Source organism: Vigna umbellata, chromosome 11 (assembly GCF_029865625.1).
Source record: "Vigna umbellata cultivar VRB3 chromosome 11, Vumbellata_1.0, whole genome shotgun sequence".
NCBI classification, from domain to species: Eukaryota; Viridiplantae; Streptophyta; class Magnoliopsida; order Fabales; family Fabaceae; genus Vigna; species Vigna umbellata.
In genome coordinates, this window is record NC_142175.1 from 26394543 (window position 1) to 26414444 (window position 19902).

The following is a 19902-nucleotide window of genomic DNA, read 5'->3' on the forward strand; positions in this document are numbered from 1 at the left end:
ACAGTTTCTTCAACGACTTCAACATACTTATTCTTATAGATCAATACTTCATACCAAACTTTCCTTATTCTGTAAAACACATTGAGGAATCTTGTAAAACTCAATTTTTTTTTTCTTTTTTCTTGAGTGATTTAGTTTTAATGTTACTAATTTTAAGTATTTATATTTCTTCAATGTTGAGTGAGTTCATGGGAGAGAGGGTAGAATTAGTTGACTCGATTTATCTCCTAATTTAGAAAAAACTTTAAAAAAATCTAATTATAATTCAAAAGAAATTGGATCTGAAAACGGAACTTACTTTAACAAATTTTCGAACTTTAAATTGAAAAGCATCTTTGGAAGAACCAAACTATACCTTTTTCTTCGCAGCTTCCTTAATACCAAGAGCATACATAACCCTCTCATCATGTTAGCTTATCTCTTAAAAATACACTAAGAAGTATAATTCTTAAAAATATCGCGTAGGGAACACAACCCAAGCAACGATTGAGTTGAGGTATAAGAAATTTCACAAAAATCGTACATGTTTTGTTTGATTAATTCGTTAATGTTCTTTAGTTTTATGTTTCAGTTATGTCTTCCAACAAAGAGGTAACAATCCCTTTGAAATATTGGGTGGACGATTACAAAAAGCGTGTAATTGTGGCAGAAGCAAGTGGGGACTTGGTAGATGTTCTCTTCAGTTTCCTCACCCTTCCATTGGGAACTATTATTAGGCTTGGAAACAAATTGGAGGAACATATAGAGCTTGGTTGCATCAATAAGCTGTACGAGAGTGTTGATAATTTGAAATCTAATGATTTCTGGAACAACGTCTGCAAGAAAATGTTGCATTCTCCGCGCAACCCGTTAGAGAGCTCTTGCCAAAGACTGAAAGTGAAAGTGGATGATACAGAACCCACTAAGTATTTCGTGTGTTACAGCTGTTCAAAGGAAAAGGATTTGTTGCTGAGTACCTTTGATGGTGCAAGATGCAATTGTGGAAAATTGATGAGAAAAGAAACGCAGTTGCTGGAAGAATCCAAGGAAGAGGTAGGTAGGGACAATGGTGCTTTTGTTAAATCAGATGCCATGTTCTTGATCTTGGATGACTTGAGAGTCCTCCGAAGCTCTGTAGGTGACTCTGTTCAAACGTTTCTCACGCATCGACACAAAGACATCAGCAACCTCACAGAAAGATCTCAAAATGTTGGCATCAAGGAGGTAATTGTTTTTAATACATTTCTAATCAAACTTGTAAAAAAATAAGGTAAAATCTGAGGAGTTTAACCCTTCGTATTTTTTTGAGGAGTATGTTTCAGTCGCGTGCCCTTAAAATATTGAGCATGAATATGTATCAGGGAAAGAAATAGGATTTGATATGTGGATGGAGAAAATACTTTGGATATTGAAATGGTTATTTTGTGGTCTAAAGTTATATTTTCGGTTGAAGACATTTTTATGATTTGCTCAACTGATAACCTTTCTAGACTTCCTTAATTAGCATGGTTTTGGTTGTATTTTCAGATATTGAGCATACTAAAGCAATCCTTAATCTCCAAATCTCCTCTGAGTGATGTATTATTGAAAAATGAAAAATATAAGAAATCTCCAGATCTCCAAATCTCCAAATATTCCTCACAATATACTGGTCCCATTCATTCCAAAGGTCATGTAAAAGTCAAAGTAATGGTGAGCAAATCAAAGAACAAGATTTTATTTGCTGAAGTAGATGGAGATTTTGTTGACCTTCTAGCCAGCTTCCTGACAACACCTATTGGATCTATTGTGAAGCTTATGAAAGGAAAATTGTGCTTGGGAAGCATTCGTAACTTGTACAAAAGTGTGAAGCGTCTCAATCCATCATGGTTTGTAAGATCATCTAACGAATCTTTAAAGAATATAAAGGTTGCTCCTCATTTTGGTTGTAAGAGCAATCCATTAGAAGAGGACGATTCTCCTGAATATTGGTATGGCCCTGTAGTGGAGAAAGATAATGAGGGGCGTACAATGATTTCAAAGAGAAAAGAGTTGTTACGAGATCCAAAAAAAGTGAAACTTTTTGACCCAAGATCTTCTGATGGAGCAAGAGAACCTCCTGTGGGATTTATGAATAGGCCATGTCTGTTTGTTGTGAGCGATGATCTGGAAGTGAAACCAATGACAAGTGCTTCTAGCATTTCGCATTTGAAAGAGCTTGGAATTGTGAAGTTGAATGATTTGGAGGAACATTTTATTAAAGTCAGAAAGTCACATGAGGTAATATTTTCAATCAACTCTTTATACTTGTTCAACCACAATATTTATGGTTTTAATTAATCTAATAAAATAAATGGCTATAGTAAACTGCGTACAACATTTCTTCCTTTTCAATTCATTATTGACATTCATTGTATCTATTTTGGTCAGGCACTAGACCTTTTGAGGGTTTCTTTGACATCCAATGAAGCTGCTTTGACAAAAAGCCTATTCTCTCAATTCTGGATATGTCAAAGATGCATCCCTTGCTGGGGTGTATTGGGAAGTCGACACCAAATTAAAAACGAAATAAATAAGGTAGAGAAAGTGGTAAAAACAAGGCATGACGAAAGAGAAAAAGATAAGAAGGAAGTGAAGTAGAAACGAAAAGGAGGTACAAGAGACAATAGGTGTATGTTATTGATAAATTCTGAAAAAGTCATGAAGAAATTAAGCCTAAACTAACGAAGAGCGGAAATGGGTGTTCAAGTGCATTGTTGTAATATATTGATGCGTGAAATAGTCATGTTCAAGTGAATTGGACGACTGTGTAACATTTAATACAAATTTGATTATTGAATTAAATTACAAAGCTATACAAATAACTAATTTAGAAAAACATTGCAAGGTTTTTAGCTCGAGTTTTGCAACGAAATCTCATATTTTTCCAATATATGCAAAAACAATAACAGGTCTAGATAAATTTATCAAATGTAATAAACAGCCAATAATTTCAGAATATTTATGAGAAGAAATATCTTCCCTTAAGTTTTTCTTTAATTTAATAAATGGGTACGTTAAAACTAGTTTAACATCAAAATAATTCAATTTCTTCAACAGTTTTTCTACCTGAGATTATGTTAAAATAATATCATCATCTTTCTTTATAACTTAATACCCATAATAACATCTACAAGACTGAGGTCATTCATCATATTATTAGATAACAAATATTTTGCATCCTTTAAAAGTAGAAAAAAACACCATCATCATATTGTTTTTCATTCTCATATTTATCACTATTATTAATATGAAAACCATACGAAAGAATAATACGATCAAATTTTTCATGTCTTTACTTTGATGTTTGTTTTAATAAAGACTTAACAAGTTTACATACTTTATTTTATTTTCTTAGCTTTATAAAGTCCTCAGGTTGTTTCATATATATTTTCCTTTTAAATCACCATTTAAAAAAGTAGTTTTAAAATCTATCGATAAATTTGTAATACAAGAGCAATCAAAGAAGTCTTGCCTAATTAGTTTTTTTTTTTTTTTCTAAAAATCCGTTTACATCCAATACTTTTACTACCAGGAGCAAGATCAGTTAAAAACCAAGTCTTATTTACTGAGAATTCATTTTATTATTAATAGTTTCTTTCCAAAATGAAGCATCAATAGATCTTAAGTTTCATCATAAGTTTTAGAATCATCCTCAAGTAAAAAAGAATAAAAGTCAAGACCTAAATCTTTAGCCTTTCTTTTTCGTTTTAGAAAAACAAAACTAAAAGCATCACAAATAACATTATCACTAGAAGGCAAACCAATATTAGATGTATCACAAAAAGTTTTAGTCAATTTATCTTTTAAAATAAAAATATTTTCTTAAAAACAACACCTTTAGATTCCATAGTAGTATTGTTAGAAATTTCACTCACTTCATAACTAAGTAATGTTATGCAAGGAATAACCTTAAAACATAATCAAATGTTGTAACTCTTATTTTTCTTTTCTTATAAAGAAGTACACTAACCTTTGCCAAGCATTTTCACACTTTAAAATATTTTAAAAAAGGTTATCTTTTTTCTTCCATAACTCATAAGAAGTTTTATCACAATCTTTATAAAGAACTATAGTAAACATAAAAATTCATGAATCTCATAAAAATAGGTTTATTATCAACCATAATATCGATTATTTTTTCACAAGAATATCTAGATAAGTCTTTCTATATATCCTTATTCAGTTCAAATGTTTCCCATAACTCAATAATAGTTTTGTTAGGACAAACTATCTTTATAAATATTATCCAAGAAACCACTTAGAATATGTCCATGACATAAAACATCATTACAAAAAACATCAGTAGTAGAAGATGTTGAAGCATAACTCAATATAATAGAAATATTAGTAGCTTTAGAAATCACAAAAAAATTATCTTAGTCATCATCCATCGTAGTCATCAATTCTTCACATTCTTTCACACTAAATTTTTCACATTTCACTTTTAACGTAAAAATGACTTATAATGTCACATATTCGATGCTAGACTAAAAAAAATGTAATGTAAAAAACAACTTGTGGTATTTTTGTAATTAAAATGTTAAAATTGATGTCGTCCCATGTAAGAAATGTCAAAGGTGAACTAGCAACTACAACAATGACAACAATATTAAGAAATGGACTTTAAACCTAACTCAATCCCACAAAACCGGCATGTAAGATGAGGTTTGCACCTACTTATAGGCTTTAACCATAACTCTGATACCATATTAAAGTGAGCTTTAAACCTAACTTAACCCCACAAAACCGGTTTGTAAGGTGCGATTTGCACCCAGTTATATATTATAAATTTGTCTTATCTTTAGTCATATGGGACTTCCAACAAACAAAGTGACAACAACTATAAACTTAGGTGAGTTTTGGTTCATTTAACTCAAATACAAGTTGTTTCGTTATCCTAATTGAGATTTCATTCTATGTCTTGGCCCATAATTTTCATGTAAAGAATGTATTTTGAAGGCTCCATGCGTTTTGTTGGTTGAATAAAAGGTTAATTTAGTTTTCATATACCTTACACTTTATCTCTTGAACGTATGTGATTTTGGTTATGTTTCATTAAAATTTTTTTAAAGAAGTATTTTTTACCAACATTTTTTAGTAGGTTTTTTTAGCTTTCTTTTGTTTCATTTAAATTTTTAAAATATTTATAATATCAAATTTAGTTTTATGTGAATTTTAAAATATATATTTAGATAAGAAATATTTTAGATGTTTGATTAATTATTAGGTTTATTGTTAGTTTATTTTAAGATTTATTAAGATGATTGATTAAATTATATGTCTAGACGCTTTTAAGCAATTAGTATCCTCAAAGTTTATTTCTCGTGATTAAGATGTCAAATATACACGAAATTCACAAATAAATAAAAACATTAATTAATTATTTCAAAAGTCAGTAAGATTTTTAAGTCATTGTTTTACAAATAAAAGAATTACTAATTTTATCAAGAATTAATTTTTATCAAAGAAACTCAGTGCACTATATTAAAAAGAAATTTTATACACAAGCTAGTATTTTATAATTATATTATTACCCTTACGAGTACTTACTTTATCATCAATTTATAAAATTCAAATGACAATTAACGTTTTAAGAAATACAAAATTCTCATAACTTTCTCGATTTACATCGAAGTTTGTTCTCTTGTTATTTGTAAATCCTCTTTCTCCAATAATCACTTCGCCAAAATTCATCTTCAAATAAGACATGAGTTATCAGTCTTGAGTTTATTTTTTTCATCCAGATGCGTATGATCTTGCGCATCTTCGAGATTATCTTATGAGTAATACATCATCTAATATAAAAATTAAAATAACAAACTGATAGGGATAATAAGACCCAATTGCCCAGACTTAATTTCTTAACAGCTGTCCAAATAGATGGTTTTCAAGTCATTTCCAATTTTTGTTTTTCTTTTAATACCCATCTTGATATTGTGAGATATTTTTTCTGGGTTTTTTGTCATCTAACATTTATAATAATGATTTGCTATTAAGTTTGCTCGAATATCCTCAACTGGGATTATTGACACCTGTTAATTTATTTATTTTTTAAAATGGCAGTTGAGCCTAATTCCATGTCGCTCATTATAATATGCTCATTAATTACCAAATGTAATTAAGCCAAATCATCATTACATAAAACTAGGTTCAACAGGGACATGCAAGCACAAAATATGGGAGTATTTTTTTGTCAGTTTTGTATATTTTCTATCTATGTATATATTCTGTTGCTTAAATAACTTTTTTCTATCTAAATAATACATTTTTTCTACATACAAACTTTTCAAACGGAATATTTCGGAAGCTTTTTCCAAATTGAACTCGTGAAGGTGTTAAGACCGATGAAGACTTCTTTATTAACGTGTTGAACAGAAATATTTAGGAGTAGTGACAATTTTCAATTATTTTTAATAATAATGACTTTCTATTGAACTAAAGTCGTCCTAATTCACGATAATTTTAATTGCATATAATTTTTTAAACTAAAATCGTGATAAGTGACAATGAGTTTACTATGAAATTGAGTTTGACAAACTTATTCTTTATTGTCAAACTTGACAAGCGTTTCCTCTGTTGTCGAGAAGAGGAGAATATCATCAAACTTAGTTTTACAATAGAAGATAACTTTAGTTCGAAATAATAACTTCAAATTGAAAATCGTCAAGACTCTGTATGACTTATTCTTGAATTATAAATTTTAAATCAACTACTCCATTTTTATAATTTATTGAATAAACTATCCCATTTTTATAAATGTATTGCATTATTACAATTCCATACACTCAACTCTTCCAAACTGTGAAAGAAGGAAAGCAAATGAGATGGAATTACATGCACTACACTATCACATTCCCGTTGTTTCGGTGGATACTTTTGGGGACCGAGAGACTAACCTGCTGATGTGTCTGAACCGCTCGCTTGCTTCCAAACTCCTGCTATTGGCCGATTGGTGTTGGCACAAACCGATCGGTCTCCTTCTTGACGAGGGAGGATGTACCTGCAAAAGGTACTCCGACGCCCAAGTTAGGCGTGTGATTTGAAGAGCCTCGGCTCTTGGTTGAATATTTAGTGAATGATTATCACTATTGAGTATTTGAGAGTAACGTAGAGTAAATAATGCGTAAGTGGAACGTACCTGGCTTTTGGCCCTGGCTTTGTATTTATAATTTACCTCATGCATCCTGAGCTGATATAAGCCCAATAAAATATAAACAGAATAAGATATAAACAGATTACCTGAATATCCGGTTGGTTGTTTGTAACCACTCGGTTAATATTTTATACTATACATTATGCCCCCCAAGTCCGAGTTAAGCGGTTGGCTTTAGCCGTGGTTAACTATAGGACTGAGGAGTTTGAGGGAGGCTGCGTTGGCGGAACTGAAAGCGTTTTACCGCTCGACCTTCAACAGTAACCGAGAGGGATTTACCGCTCGTCCTTCAACAGGAACCGAGAGGATTTTACCGCTCGGTCTTCTACATTAACCGAGAGCGCTTTACCTCTCGACCTTTGACATTAACCGAGCGGGATTTACCGCTCGTCCTTCAACAGGAACTGAGAGGAATTTACCTCTCGGTCTTCAACCTTAATCGAGAGGATTTTACCTCTCGACCTTCGACATTAACCGAGCGGGATTTACCGCTCGTCCTTCAACAGGAACCGAGAGGAATTTACCTCTCGGTCTTCACCCTTAATCGAGAGGATTTTACCTCTCGACCTTCGACATTAACTAGCGGGATTTACCGCTCGTTCTTCAACAGCTCTCGGTCTTCAACCTTAATCGAGAGGATTTTACCTCTAGACCTTCGACATTAACCGAGCGGGATTTACCGCTCGTCCTTAGACATTAAGCGAGAGGAATTTACCGCTCGTTCTTCAACATGAACCGAGAGGGATTTACCTCTCGGCCTTCGACATTAACCGAGCGGAATTTACCGCTCATCCTTCAACATGAACCGAGAGGGATTTACCTCTCGGCCTTCGGCTTTAACCGAGCGGGATTTACCGCTCGTCCTTCAACATGAACCGAGAGGGATTTACCGCTCGGTCTTCGACCTAGGAGTGCTTCCCAGGGAACGGGCTTTACCGTTCGGCGTTGAGAGGGTTTTACCTCTGCTTTGAGCTAGGAGTGTTTCCTAGTGAACGGGATTTACCGTTCGTCTTTGAGAGGGCTTTACCTCTCTCCCGAGGGGGATTTACCGCTCGGTCTTCGACCTAGGAGTGCTTCCTAGAGAACGGGCTTTATCGTTCGTCTTTGAGAGGGCTTTACCTCTCTCCCGAGAGGGATTTACCGCTCGGTCTTCAACATGAACCGAGAGGGATTTACCTCTCGGCCTTCGACCTAGGAGTGCTTCCCAGGGAACGGGCTTTACCATTCGGCTTCGAGAGGGTTTTACCTCTGCTTTGAGCTAGGAGTGTTTCCTAGTGAACAGGATTTACCGTTCGTCTTTGAGAGGGCTTTACCTCTCTCCCGAGGGGGATTTACCGCTCGGTCTTCGACCTAGGAGTGCTTCCTAGGGAACGGGCTTTACCGTTCGGCTTTGAGAGGGTTTTACCTCTGTTTTGAGCTAGGATTGTTTCCTAGTGAACGGGATTTACCGTTCGTCTTTGAGAGGGCTTTACCTCTCTCCCGAGAGGGATTTACCGCTCGGTCTTCGACCTAGGAGTGCTTCCTAGGGAACGGGCTTTACTGTTCGGCTTCGAGAAGGTTTTAGTGTTGACTACGAAATTCTGGATTGAAATTGGTAACCGATGATCGAGCGTGAATTGCTCGGTTTTATTCATTGCATAATGAAAGTTTAATAAAATAACAAAAGTTTAAATCAAGAATTTAAACATGACATTAAATAGAGATTTGGATTCCTATCTTCAGTTTATAACTCCGCGAACCGATCGTTCACGATGACGAGCAGGACTGCGACTATAGTCTCGCCTTCGTTCGTTCTTCCGATACGCTCGTTCGGGACTTCTTCTTGCTTCTTGTATGTACTTACGGAGGTGTCCTGCCTGAATGAGACGTTCTATTTCGTTTTTCAGCGTAATGCATTCTTCTATAGTATGCCCCCGATTCTGATGGAAATGACAGCTCTTCCTTTCATCTGCGTATCTTGGAGATGGTTTCGTTTGGAGTGTGAGAAGTTCAGCGTTTAGAGCTTCTTCAAGAACTTTTGCCCTAGGTGTGTTGAGGGTTGTATAGTGATTAAATTTAAACGTTCGGGAAAACTCCCCGCTTTTACCATTATTGCCGAACGGTCGTTTACCGTCCTTTCTACCTCCACTTGCCTCAGTTTCTTGTTGTCGCTTTATTTGTGAGATTCGCATATCCTCCATGCGGATGAATTCAGCTACTCGTTCTTGGAGCTCCTCCATTGTTTTTGGCGGTCGTGCATACAATTTTTCAGCAAAATACCCTGGTTTTAGACAGGAAGGCAAATTGGTGATGATAAAAGATTGACTTACCTCTTTAACTCGTCGTGCGGTTTCCATATACCTTTTCATAAAGGCCTTCAAAGTTTCTTCCTTTTCCTGTTTGGTATTTACCAATTCCGCTGGCGTTACTTCCTGATTACGATTGGAGGCGTATTGCCTTTTAAAAAGGTTTTCCACAGTGGCGAAGCAATCCACTGTGTTTGGGGGAAGAGTGTTATACCACTCTAATGCTTCGTCCTTGAGTGATAAGGAGAAGGCTCTGCACATAACCGGATCACTGTCCGTGTAGAACACCATTGCATTGGTGAAGATTCTGAGATGATTGTCGGGATCCGTCGAGCCATCATACTTATCCAATACAGGAGGGTTCTTTTCTGGCATTGGAGTTTGCATGATGATCGCAGTGAAAGGGAGCAGACTGGAGGGCCGATCGGTTCGTAAGGGGGATGGTTCCCTTCTTCCCCGATCGTTCGGGTCAGTATGCCGAGATGGCTGCTGATTACGACTTCCAGCGTTATCATTGTGTTGGTTGTTACCCCGATCGGTTGTGGACTCTGAGTGTTGAGCTGACCGTTCGGTACGACCTCGCTCTGCTCTCAACATTGTAATTTCTTCTGCGTGCCTTCGCTGCATCTCTTGTTGTGCGTGCGTCTGTGCTTGTATGGTTCTGGCTTGTGCCTGTATTTGCACCTGCATCTGTGCTATCAAATCTCCGGTGTGTTGTTCTTCCTCCATGCTCCTCGTGGTCACCATTTGGGTTTGCCGCTCGGCCCCACGGTGGGCGCCAAAATGTTTCGGTGGATATTTTTGGGACCGAGAGACTAACCTGCTAATGTGTCTGAACCGCTCGCTCGCTTCCAAACTCTTGCTATTGGCCGATCGGTGTTGGCACAAACCGATCGGTCTCCTTCTTGACGAGGGAGGATGTACCTGCAAAAGGTACTCCGACGCCCAAGTTAGGCGTGTGATTTGAAGAGCCTCGGCTCTTGGTTGAATATTTAGTGAGTGGTTATCACCATTGAGTATTTGAGAGTAACGTAGAGTAAATAATGCGTAAGTGGAACGTACCTGGCTTTTGGCCCTGGCTTTTGGCCCTGGCTTTGTATTTATAATTTACCTCATGGATCCTGAGCTGATATAAGCCCAATAAAATATAAACAGAATAAGATATAAACAGATTACCTGAATATCCGGTTGGTTGTTTGTAACCACTCGGTTAATATTTTATACTATACACCCGTGCATCCTACCTCTTCAAATACCCAAACCTATTTTCGTTCAGCCACTGACTACCACGCCAAAAAAGCTCTATAACAAATCCACTATCATTATATATCAAGCAGTAGATCTCACTGTATGTGAAACTGACCAGTAGAAGCAGGCAAAAAGAAGAAGCTGATGTGGTTATAGACATTGACATATATTAACACTTAATATATTTAATATACATTCAGAAACAAAATAAAAATAATAGGTTTATAGATCATATGATATGATATGAAGAGAGAAAGAAAAAAAACGTACGTAATAGTAAAAATGTTATATAAATAAAATTATCATTGATTTGTAAATGAGTAAGTGAGTGAGTACCTTATCATTGAAAAAAAAATTGTAAGATGAAATTCAAGATATCTTTCTAATACCTTTCAACTCATTAACAACAATTTGAACATCCACATCTTTCCCAACAACAAACATTATACTATTTTAAACAATATTTTTATGCCTTCACGGGATTGAATGTCAATGGCATCATTAAGTTGTAATGCTGAAACTCTACATGTTTCATACTTATCAAGCATTCTAAAGTCTCCAACAGAAAACACTTCCAAGCCTCTAATCTTGTAATCTTTTAACCTATCAAAGAACAAGTGATTGGGTAAAACAGAAACAAGCGGGATGTTTAAGCAAATCTTTTAGTTTAGAAAGAAACAAAATTTGACCTTGGTTTCTTTCTCCTTCCACCAATGTTATGATCAAGCTCTTTCTTATAGAAATAGAAGTGCAGAATCATCTATTCCTTTTCTTAGAGTAAAAACATTTTTATCTTTGTTAGCTATTGACAAACCAGCATCTTGAACCAAATCATGCATATTGAAATGATTATTAGAACTTACATCCAACAGTAAGCCTGAATCTTTTACCTTTTGGACTGATGTCTTAATTCTGTCCTAAGCTTCCCAAATTGAAGAGACCCCTTCAAGCACAAAGTAAGAAAATGGACTTTATCTCCTCATTTTCACTAATTCTTGCTTTTTAAGCTGCTCTAGTGTAGCTTCCTATACTGACTCACTTTTGCTTCGTAGTACTGCCTTTGCAACTATGGTAACCCTGCACAGTACTTCTTATCAATTTCTTGTTTATAGTGAGACATTTTATTATGTATTCCAACCAACTTTTTAAACAACATCAAAGCATCCTTGTTATCTAATTGCTTTACACAAAAAGTCGACTTTATATACATTTTATCACACAATATTTTTTGTCCCGTCAAGTTACCAATATATATATATATATATATATATATATATATATATATATATATATATATATATATATATATATATATATATATATATATAGTATATATATATATATATACTAAATTTAAATAAAGATTGACACTAATATGTAGCATTATTCTGTGACACTGGGTTACTCTAAAAACCTGACACGTGATAATAACAATTTTTATAAAAAAATTAAAATTTAAAAAAATAAAAAAACTCACAAATTGACATATGACACCTGGTTAATATTATTAGTAATTTTTATTTAAAAAAATTGAATTTAGACATATTTTTCAAAATTAAAAAACAATTAAAACTTTTTAAGAGTAAAAACCAACTTAAAACTTTCACACCAAAATAAAATCCAAACGAGTAATTAAGTCTAGATTTTAAGTTAAACTCAATATTATAAAACTGATTTGTAATATAAAATTTACGCTCACTAATATGTTAAAAATTCATCTTATATATAATCAATATTTCAATAATAACCATAACAATTTAAACTTATATATAGAAAAATGCAATGAGATAATTTATATGTTATATCATTTATATATTATCCCAATAACGTACATTCAACCCTGGTAATAAAATTTTGAATTAAAAATATTTTAATTTCTTATATAAATTTGTTGATAACTAACCGGAAATTACTCTTTCATTTTTTTCCTTTTATTTATTTTTATGTTTTCTTGCAGTCATACTGTTATAAACAAGTTACCGTGATGATAGTTACGTTTTGAATGTTTCCGATTTTGTTGTAGTTTCTGTTTGAATATTCATGTTTTTATTCTTATTATTAGCTCACCAACTCGTATTGTTTTGGAGTCCAAATCAACACCTTTTTTTCTTCTTGACAGGAAACTTCGTCGTATCTTTGGTCCTGAAAGCATAGGTTGACTTGTTCATGATTTTTTACGTTTAAAATACGGTACTATACACTCATAAACTTGCTTCGATCACAGGAAAATGGTCACTTTTACAGAAAATAGAAGTTGCAATATGTGGATTAAGAATTATTTGTCAACCGAATAAAATAGTCGGCGTAAAACTTTTTCGAATCTATCGATTTTAAGAATATTACGGAGTTGTATTTGCCATGGGAACTACTCAGATTAATTCAGTTGGTTGAAAAACATTATATTTCTACGGATTCAAAGAATATTAGACTTTTAATACCAAATATTTAGCTACTATATTACTCGTAATCTATACATATATACAAGGGTTCTTCCTTCTAGCATTCACATTTATTTTTCAAATTTACATTTAAATACAAGTTTTTAAAATTAAAATAATTACTTTATCAATTTTATCATTTATTTAAATTTAATAATTTATTTTAATTTAACTTTTAATAAAATATAAAACTACCTATAAAAAAGTTATTTAGTGTAAAGTTATAAAAAATATTTATATTTAATTGCATAACTATAATAATAATAATATTTTTTATTATTATCACAAAGAAAAACACGCATTAGTAGAGTTGTTTTCTCAATAAAGTAATATGGAACTTTGACATGTTAATCATGATGTCTTCCTAAAACTTATTGTAACATTCCAAAAATTCACACTTTAAAAAATTCAAAATTTAAATATTGTAATAATACATTTACGGTAACACCCCGTAATCTCACACTTAAATCTATACATATGCTTTAAGCTCAGATTTAACTGCAAATATAACATTAAATCCTTCTGATTCGTTCTTCCATTTCTTTCTTCATTTGCACGGGATCACGCGACAATCCTCCATCCGCTCGGGTATAACGAATTATACGATCATCGCATAGATAAGATTTTCCGGCACAAACAAACAAGTAAGGGTGAGCTAACATGCAACACATCATTTATAAAACATGCATAATTGCTTTGATATAAACATCATCTAATATTTATGTCAGACATCCTCATACCATCATACCACAATTCCTATAAGACACTCATCCGGATGATACGTTGATGAGCGGTCACGGGAGGTTATGCACTTGTGATGACTTCTACTTTTTCTTACAAATACACTTCCAAAATACTTCATACCATTCACAAGGTTAGTCCCCTCACTATGTCCAAAACCGGCACATAGATCAGGACCTCCTGCTCCTCTCACCACATAATTCATCCTTCTCTACTTGAGACTGGATGATTACTAGAGTATCAGGATAACCTCCATCTACAGGACCCTCAACATCAACATATACACTAATACCATAACATTACAGAATCTCTCCATGAGATTCATACCATACTCATATTCCTCAACTCACATTACCATTACAAAATCTCCCCATAATACTCGTATCATGATCAGATGCATAATTTCATGTCAACATCATAAAATACATTCATCACAGTAATTTTATCATATCTCATGCATTCACATATTTTTCACATAATTTACCTTAGAGTATATATACAAAACACATTGCACACTTAAAACAAGAGCAACATAAAAATGGAACCGAACCCTATTTGCCGAGCACTATTTGGACGAACACTATTTGGACGAACACTATTTGAACGAACGCTATTTGGACGAACGCTATCTGTCGAACGCTATTTGGTTGAATACTATTTGGACGAACGCTAGGAGATCATGTACTATTGAGCCGAACGCTAAAAACTCAGAACACCATATTGACCGAACACTCTTAGAACGAACACTGAGAGATCAAACACTAGGCCGAACGCTCAAAACCGAACACCATATTGAATTCAATACTGTTTGGACAAGCGCTCAAAGATCAAACCTCATCAAGAATGAATGCTGCCTATGACGAGTACTACCTGAGGACAAACATCTTCGAGAACGATCGTTCCATATGAACGATCACTAACCAGAAAACATCACCAAGATCGAACGCTCACTATGGACGATCACTAACTGAAAACGTTATCAAGACTGTGTTAGAATCGCTGCAGCGGAATTATTAGCGTGGTAACAAACCAAGAGGGGGGGTGAATTGGTTATATTCTCTTATTATGCCTTTTTAATATTTTTCTCTCAATTCTTTCTTACTAAGCAGATAATTGAATGTAAATAACAGAGTAAGGGAAAGAGAAAAATTGCACAGGTGATTTTATCCTGGTTCAGATCACTAGGATCCTACATCCAGTCGCTTATCTCAAACAAGATAAACCTTTTTCACTATCACAAAACAGTTACAAATATTAGTCACATAGAAAAACAATTTGTAACAGTTTAGAAATTACCACCTCTCTTGAAACCACAAGAGATGAACTTACACCTCCTTTGAATCTTCACAAAGGATGACCACCTCCTTCGAATGCTTCACGAAGGATGATCCTCTTCCAGACACTTCCTCAGACACACCAAGGATGAACAAGCTATTCCTCTGTCACCACAGTACCACTTCAGGACTTGCAGACAAGAGTTTCCTTAGCTTCAACAATCTCACAGAGTTCTCAAAGAGTTCAGAGATCTTTTGCACAAGGGAAGAGTTATTTTTGAGATAAAGAGTGAGCCATTTTATAGACTCAGCCTAATACCCTTCCATTCTTCGAAAACGGGCCATCTAACGCATTTAATCGATTAACATAAATATTAATCGATTAATAATGAGTACAACGGCTAGTTTTTCAAATCTGAAACCCCCAACGGCTAGTTTTTCAAATCTGAAACCCCCAACGGCTAGTGTTAATTGATTATTCTCAAGAATAATCGATTAACTAAATAAATCAAATATAAATTACAAGAATCAACCCTAATACATATTTGAGCACTATTACATCAACTTTGATTATTATAAAAGCTTTATAAAATACAGAGATCTTCAATTTGTCTTTATGGATCTTTACTTGTGCAAATCTGTTCATCATCAAAACTTCATCTTTGATTTTTGCTAACAGACTGAGCGTTCACTAACACATAATATGACTGAGACTAACTGATCAAGATCGAACGCTAACAATCACTAACAGATATCAAGACCGAACGCTCAAGATCCAAACCCAAGAATCCAAATTAAGGACGAACGACTATAATCACTAATTCACCAATACCGAACACTCAAGATCCAAACCTAAGAATGCCAACTTAAGGCTGAACGCTCACAATCACAATTAAACCAAGACCGAACGCTCAAGATTGACACTTAAGGATACCAAATTAAGACCGAAAGCTACAGTCACTAATACACCAAGACCGACCGCTTAAGATCCAAACCTAAGAACACCAAGTAAAGACCGAACGCATTCAAACTAAACCTCAGGATACCAAATTAAGACCGAACACTAGCTACCTGAGAACAACTATCATCAAGATCAAAAGCTACCTAATGACGCTCGCTACCTGAGAACAAATAACATCAAAACCGAACGCCACTAATATGAACGCTCGCTACTACCTATGGACGCTCTCTACCTGAGGACACCTGAGAACATTTATCATCAAAATCAAAAGTTACTTATGGGCGCTCGCTACCTGAGAACAAATAACATGAAGACAGAACGATTAAGATTCAAACCTAAGAATATCAGATGAAGGTCGAACGCTACAATCACTAATTCCCCAAACCGAACGCTACAAATTGCTTCATGAGAATACTTAATTAAGGACGAACGCCTAAAATTTCTAATTCACTGTATACAGTTTGGACGAACGTCTAATATATTTCTAACTTTACCTAAGGACGAACGCGGACGCTCGCTACCTTAGAACACCAAAACCGAACGCTCGTACTATTTTGGTCGACCACTAATTGGTCGAGAAAATTGGACGAACGTCCAATTTTGACTCACTAAAATTGGACGTACGCGCGTTCTGCAGAATTCTGCAGAAATCGCACCAAATTCCAGAAAACCCAGAAACCCCATTGTTTCACCCCCTTTTTCCCAGATTTGCAACAGTATAGTTCTACAATCACTCATACGGATTCATAGCAAAGAAGGATACTCTATTCACAAAATTATTCATCAAACAATCATAATATGATCTCAAACATATTATTCCTACAATCTATAGAAACAGATCTAGCTTCCCTTACCTGGTTTTCTGCAAGCACAACAATCCTACAGCCAAGAACTCTGCCCCGATAGGAACGACGAAAACGTTCGGTTGAAATGAAGCCCTCTACTCCGCGGAGGCCATGGTAGCATCAGAATTGAATTCCTATGGTTCAAGGTGCTGGAATTCTAGAGAGAAGCGAGAGAATTTTGGAGATGAAGTTTTAGAGAGAGAAAGAATGGGTTTGGAAAATGAATGGAGACCCTTTTTGGGTCCTTACAGTTGGAGCACTTCAAAGTGGGGAGACCCACCACCCATTTTTGCTGTTGCTGGAAGAATGGAGCCCCCACCACTTACAACTACACCAATCTGCTGCTAGGTAGCCGCCCCTCCCACTTTCAAAAAGAAGGTAAGACGTGCGGTCCTTACACTTATAAATCATTTTCATCATATGAAGATTTATTAAGAAAATAAATAAAAATTTGGGGAATTAAACTTGACACATGATATAAATTACACGAAAAAACCATACCTACTTTGAAAAAAAAAAGTAAATAAATATATAGAGATAAAACATTTCAAAATAAAATCATGTTAAGTATCATTAAGAACTTTGATATCTCAACTATGTTAACATCCAAAGTATATCAATCATTTACTATTACATAAAAATTTGTTATAAAGAAAAATAAAAGAATACAAAACTTGAAGAGACTACATCGATAAACATTATACGCTTCATGAAGGTAAATTATACCTATTATGAAATATATATATATATATATATATATATATATATATATATATATATATATATATAAACACATGGAGGTAAAACATTAAGTCACTATATTGTTCTCCATCAATCAAAGTTAAATTAATTAACTTATTAGCACAATGATATCTCACGAAAAAAGTGAGAAACTTTGAACTATTTATGCTTAAAAAAATGTAAGCATCAACATCATCACCATTACCCTCTAAAACTCCAAGGAACCACTAGTTGGTCCAAAACACAATGACAAACTCAAGAAGAATCATTCTCCAATCAAGGCTTCTAAAAGTTCTCTCTCGAAGGATGTGATATTGGAATTATCATTGTTTTTATTTTGTTTATTTTTATGGTATTTTTATTATTACCTTTTAGAAAATTAAGGTTTTTATTTAATAATTTGGGAAATACAAATATCAAGTACAAATTTCAGGTATAGCCCAGTGAGCTATGTGTTTTGGAAAACTATAAATAGAAGGCCTTATACAGTTGAAATTAATATTTCTTAGGTTCTAAAGGTTGGAGGCATTCATCATTATTCTTTTTCTAGTGTTCAAAATGTAGTAGTAACTAACTCTCTTATTCACTAGGGTTGGATGTGATGTATCTTAACTCTTTATGATTCTTGTTATTCAATATATTTCTTTTCCATTACTCTTGTATTCTATTTTTCGTTCTTAATTGCATGATAATTTATTGATTGCATATTTGTAGGTATATGATTATTGGACATGATATTAGAACGATAAAATAGTTACCTGATTGTGTTGGTCACTCTAAACATCTGAACTTAATGATTTTGTGGACTTTTAATAAAAAGATCTAAGACATTAGACTTGTCTCTAAGAAATTAAGACTTCTTAAATAGTGGGTAAATGCAAGAGTAGTATTACAGAATTGGCAAGTGTACCAAATTGTACAAGTAATAAAGTTGATAAATTCATATATCATTTCTCACATAAACACTAGTGCAAAAATAGCGTATAACGTCACGCGTTTAACGTCTAACCACTGAATAACCAACGTTAAAAATGACTGGTGGTATTTTTGTAAATAAATGCAATTATTAAACGTCGTTTAGAATTGTAATTCGACATAAAATGATATAAAATGTCGAATGTCACAGCGTTAGACGTCAAAAGGTTTGTTAATTCAACAAAAATTTGAGCGGGAGATTGAAAATTCATTCACTTTATCTCAGCGCGCGAGACCCTCTTCTCTCTTCTCAAACTTTTCTAGAACGAAGTTTGACGACCATTCACATGTAATTTTCTTTCATTTGATACAAATGCATTTTATTTATGATTTTCGTTTGTTTTGACCGATTATTTTCGTGCTTTTGTTCTTCATAGGCGCATTCTTCTTTCTCTGTCACCGGTGACAATACCTTATTTCGACAAAAACAAACCTTTTGAAGGTTAGTGTTCGTTTTCGTTTTGAAGAAATTATTTGTTGAAATTGTTTTTGTTTTTTTGTTAAACTTGTTTGTTGTTGTTTGGTTGAACTTGTTTGTTGATGTGATTTGATTGAACTTGTTTGTTGTTGGTTATTGTTGTTTGTTGTTGGTTATTGTTGTTTGTTGTTGATGCTATGTTCATAGTTCTTGCTTTATAAAATACCAAAAACTGAAATTTGTTGTTTTTCTACTTTTCAGGTCTGCGTAGAGTTGCGAAAAATGATCACAATTAATTAAAAAAAAACAAAAAAAAACTTAATTAACGTCGTATATTAACAAAATTTGATGTTAAGTTAACGTCATATATTTACAAAATTTGACGTTAATTTCACGTCGAATTTAAAAAAAACGACGTAAATTTAACGTCTCTTGATATGACGTCATTCACGAATTAGTTGTTAAAAGCCCAAAATATTCGACGTTGTACGCGATTTTTGTAGTAGTGAAACTTGCATTATTAAAAAAAATGTTTATTCCTTAATTAATGCTAAGAACTTTAAAAGAATGAAAATTGTTTATGTGTATGAAATAAATCTAAAACTGAGAAAACAATAAAATTTATGAAATTACTATACGGTAAATACTTCACTAGGGTCAGATTTCATGCATCAAATCAATATAAAAAACATTAAACAATATACTTCAAATTCTTACTCTAGCATTCACACCATTATTTAACAAGTCTCAATGTTTTAGAGCCAAGTCTAAACTTATTAATAAGAACCCTAATATATTAAACCTTTTCTCATTAAAATTTCAC

The 19902-nt window shown here is 33.8% G+C and overlaps 1 protein-coding gene across 1 annotated transcript; it reads left to right on the forward strand.

Annotated features, from left to right (window-relative positions):
• The first annotated feature begins 514 nt into the window (after positions 1-514).
• Positions 515-2802, forward strand: LOC124820257 (uncharacterized). Its single transcript, XM_088102303.1, has 3 exons — positions 515-1203; positions 1507-2238; positions 2389-2802. Exons 1-3 carry the CDS (start codon positions 574-576, stop codon positions 2596-2598), a joined length of 1572 nt encoding a protein of 523 aa, XP_087958429.1. The 5' UTR covers positions 515-573; the 3' UTR covers positions 2599-2802.
• Positions 2803-19902: the final 17100 nt, after the last annotated feature.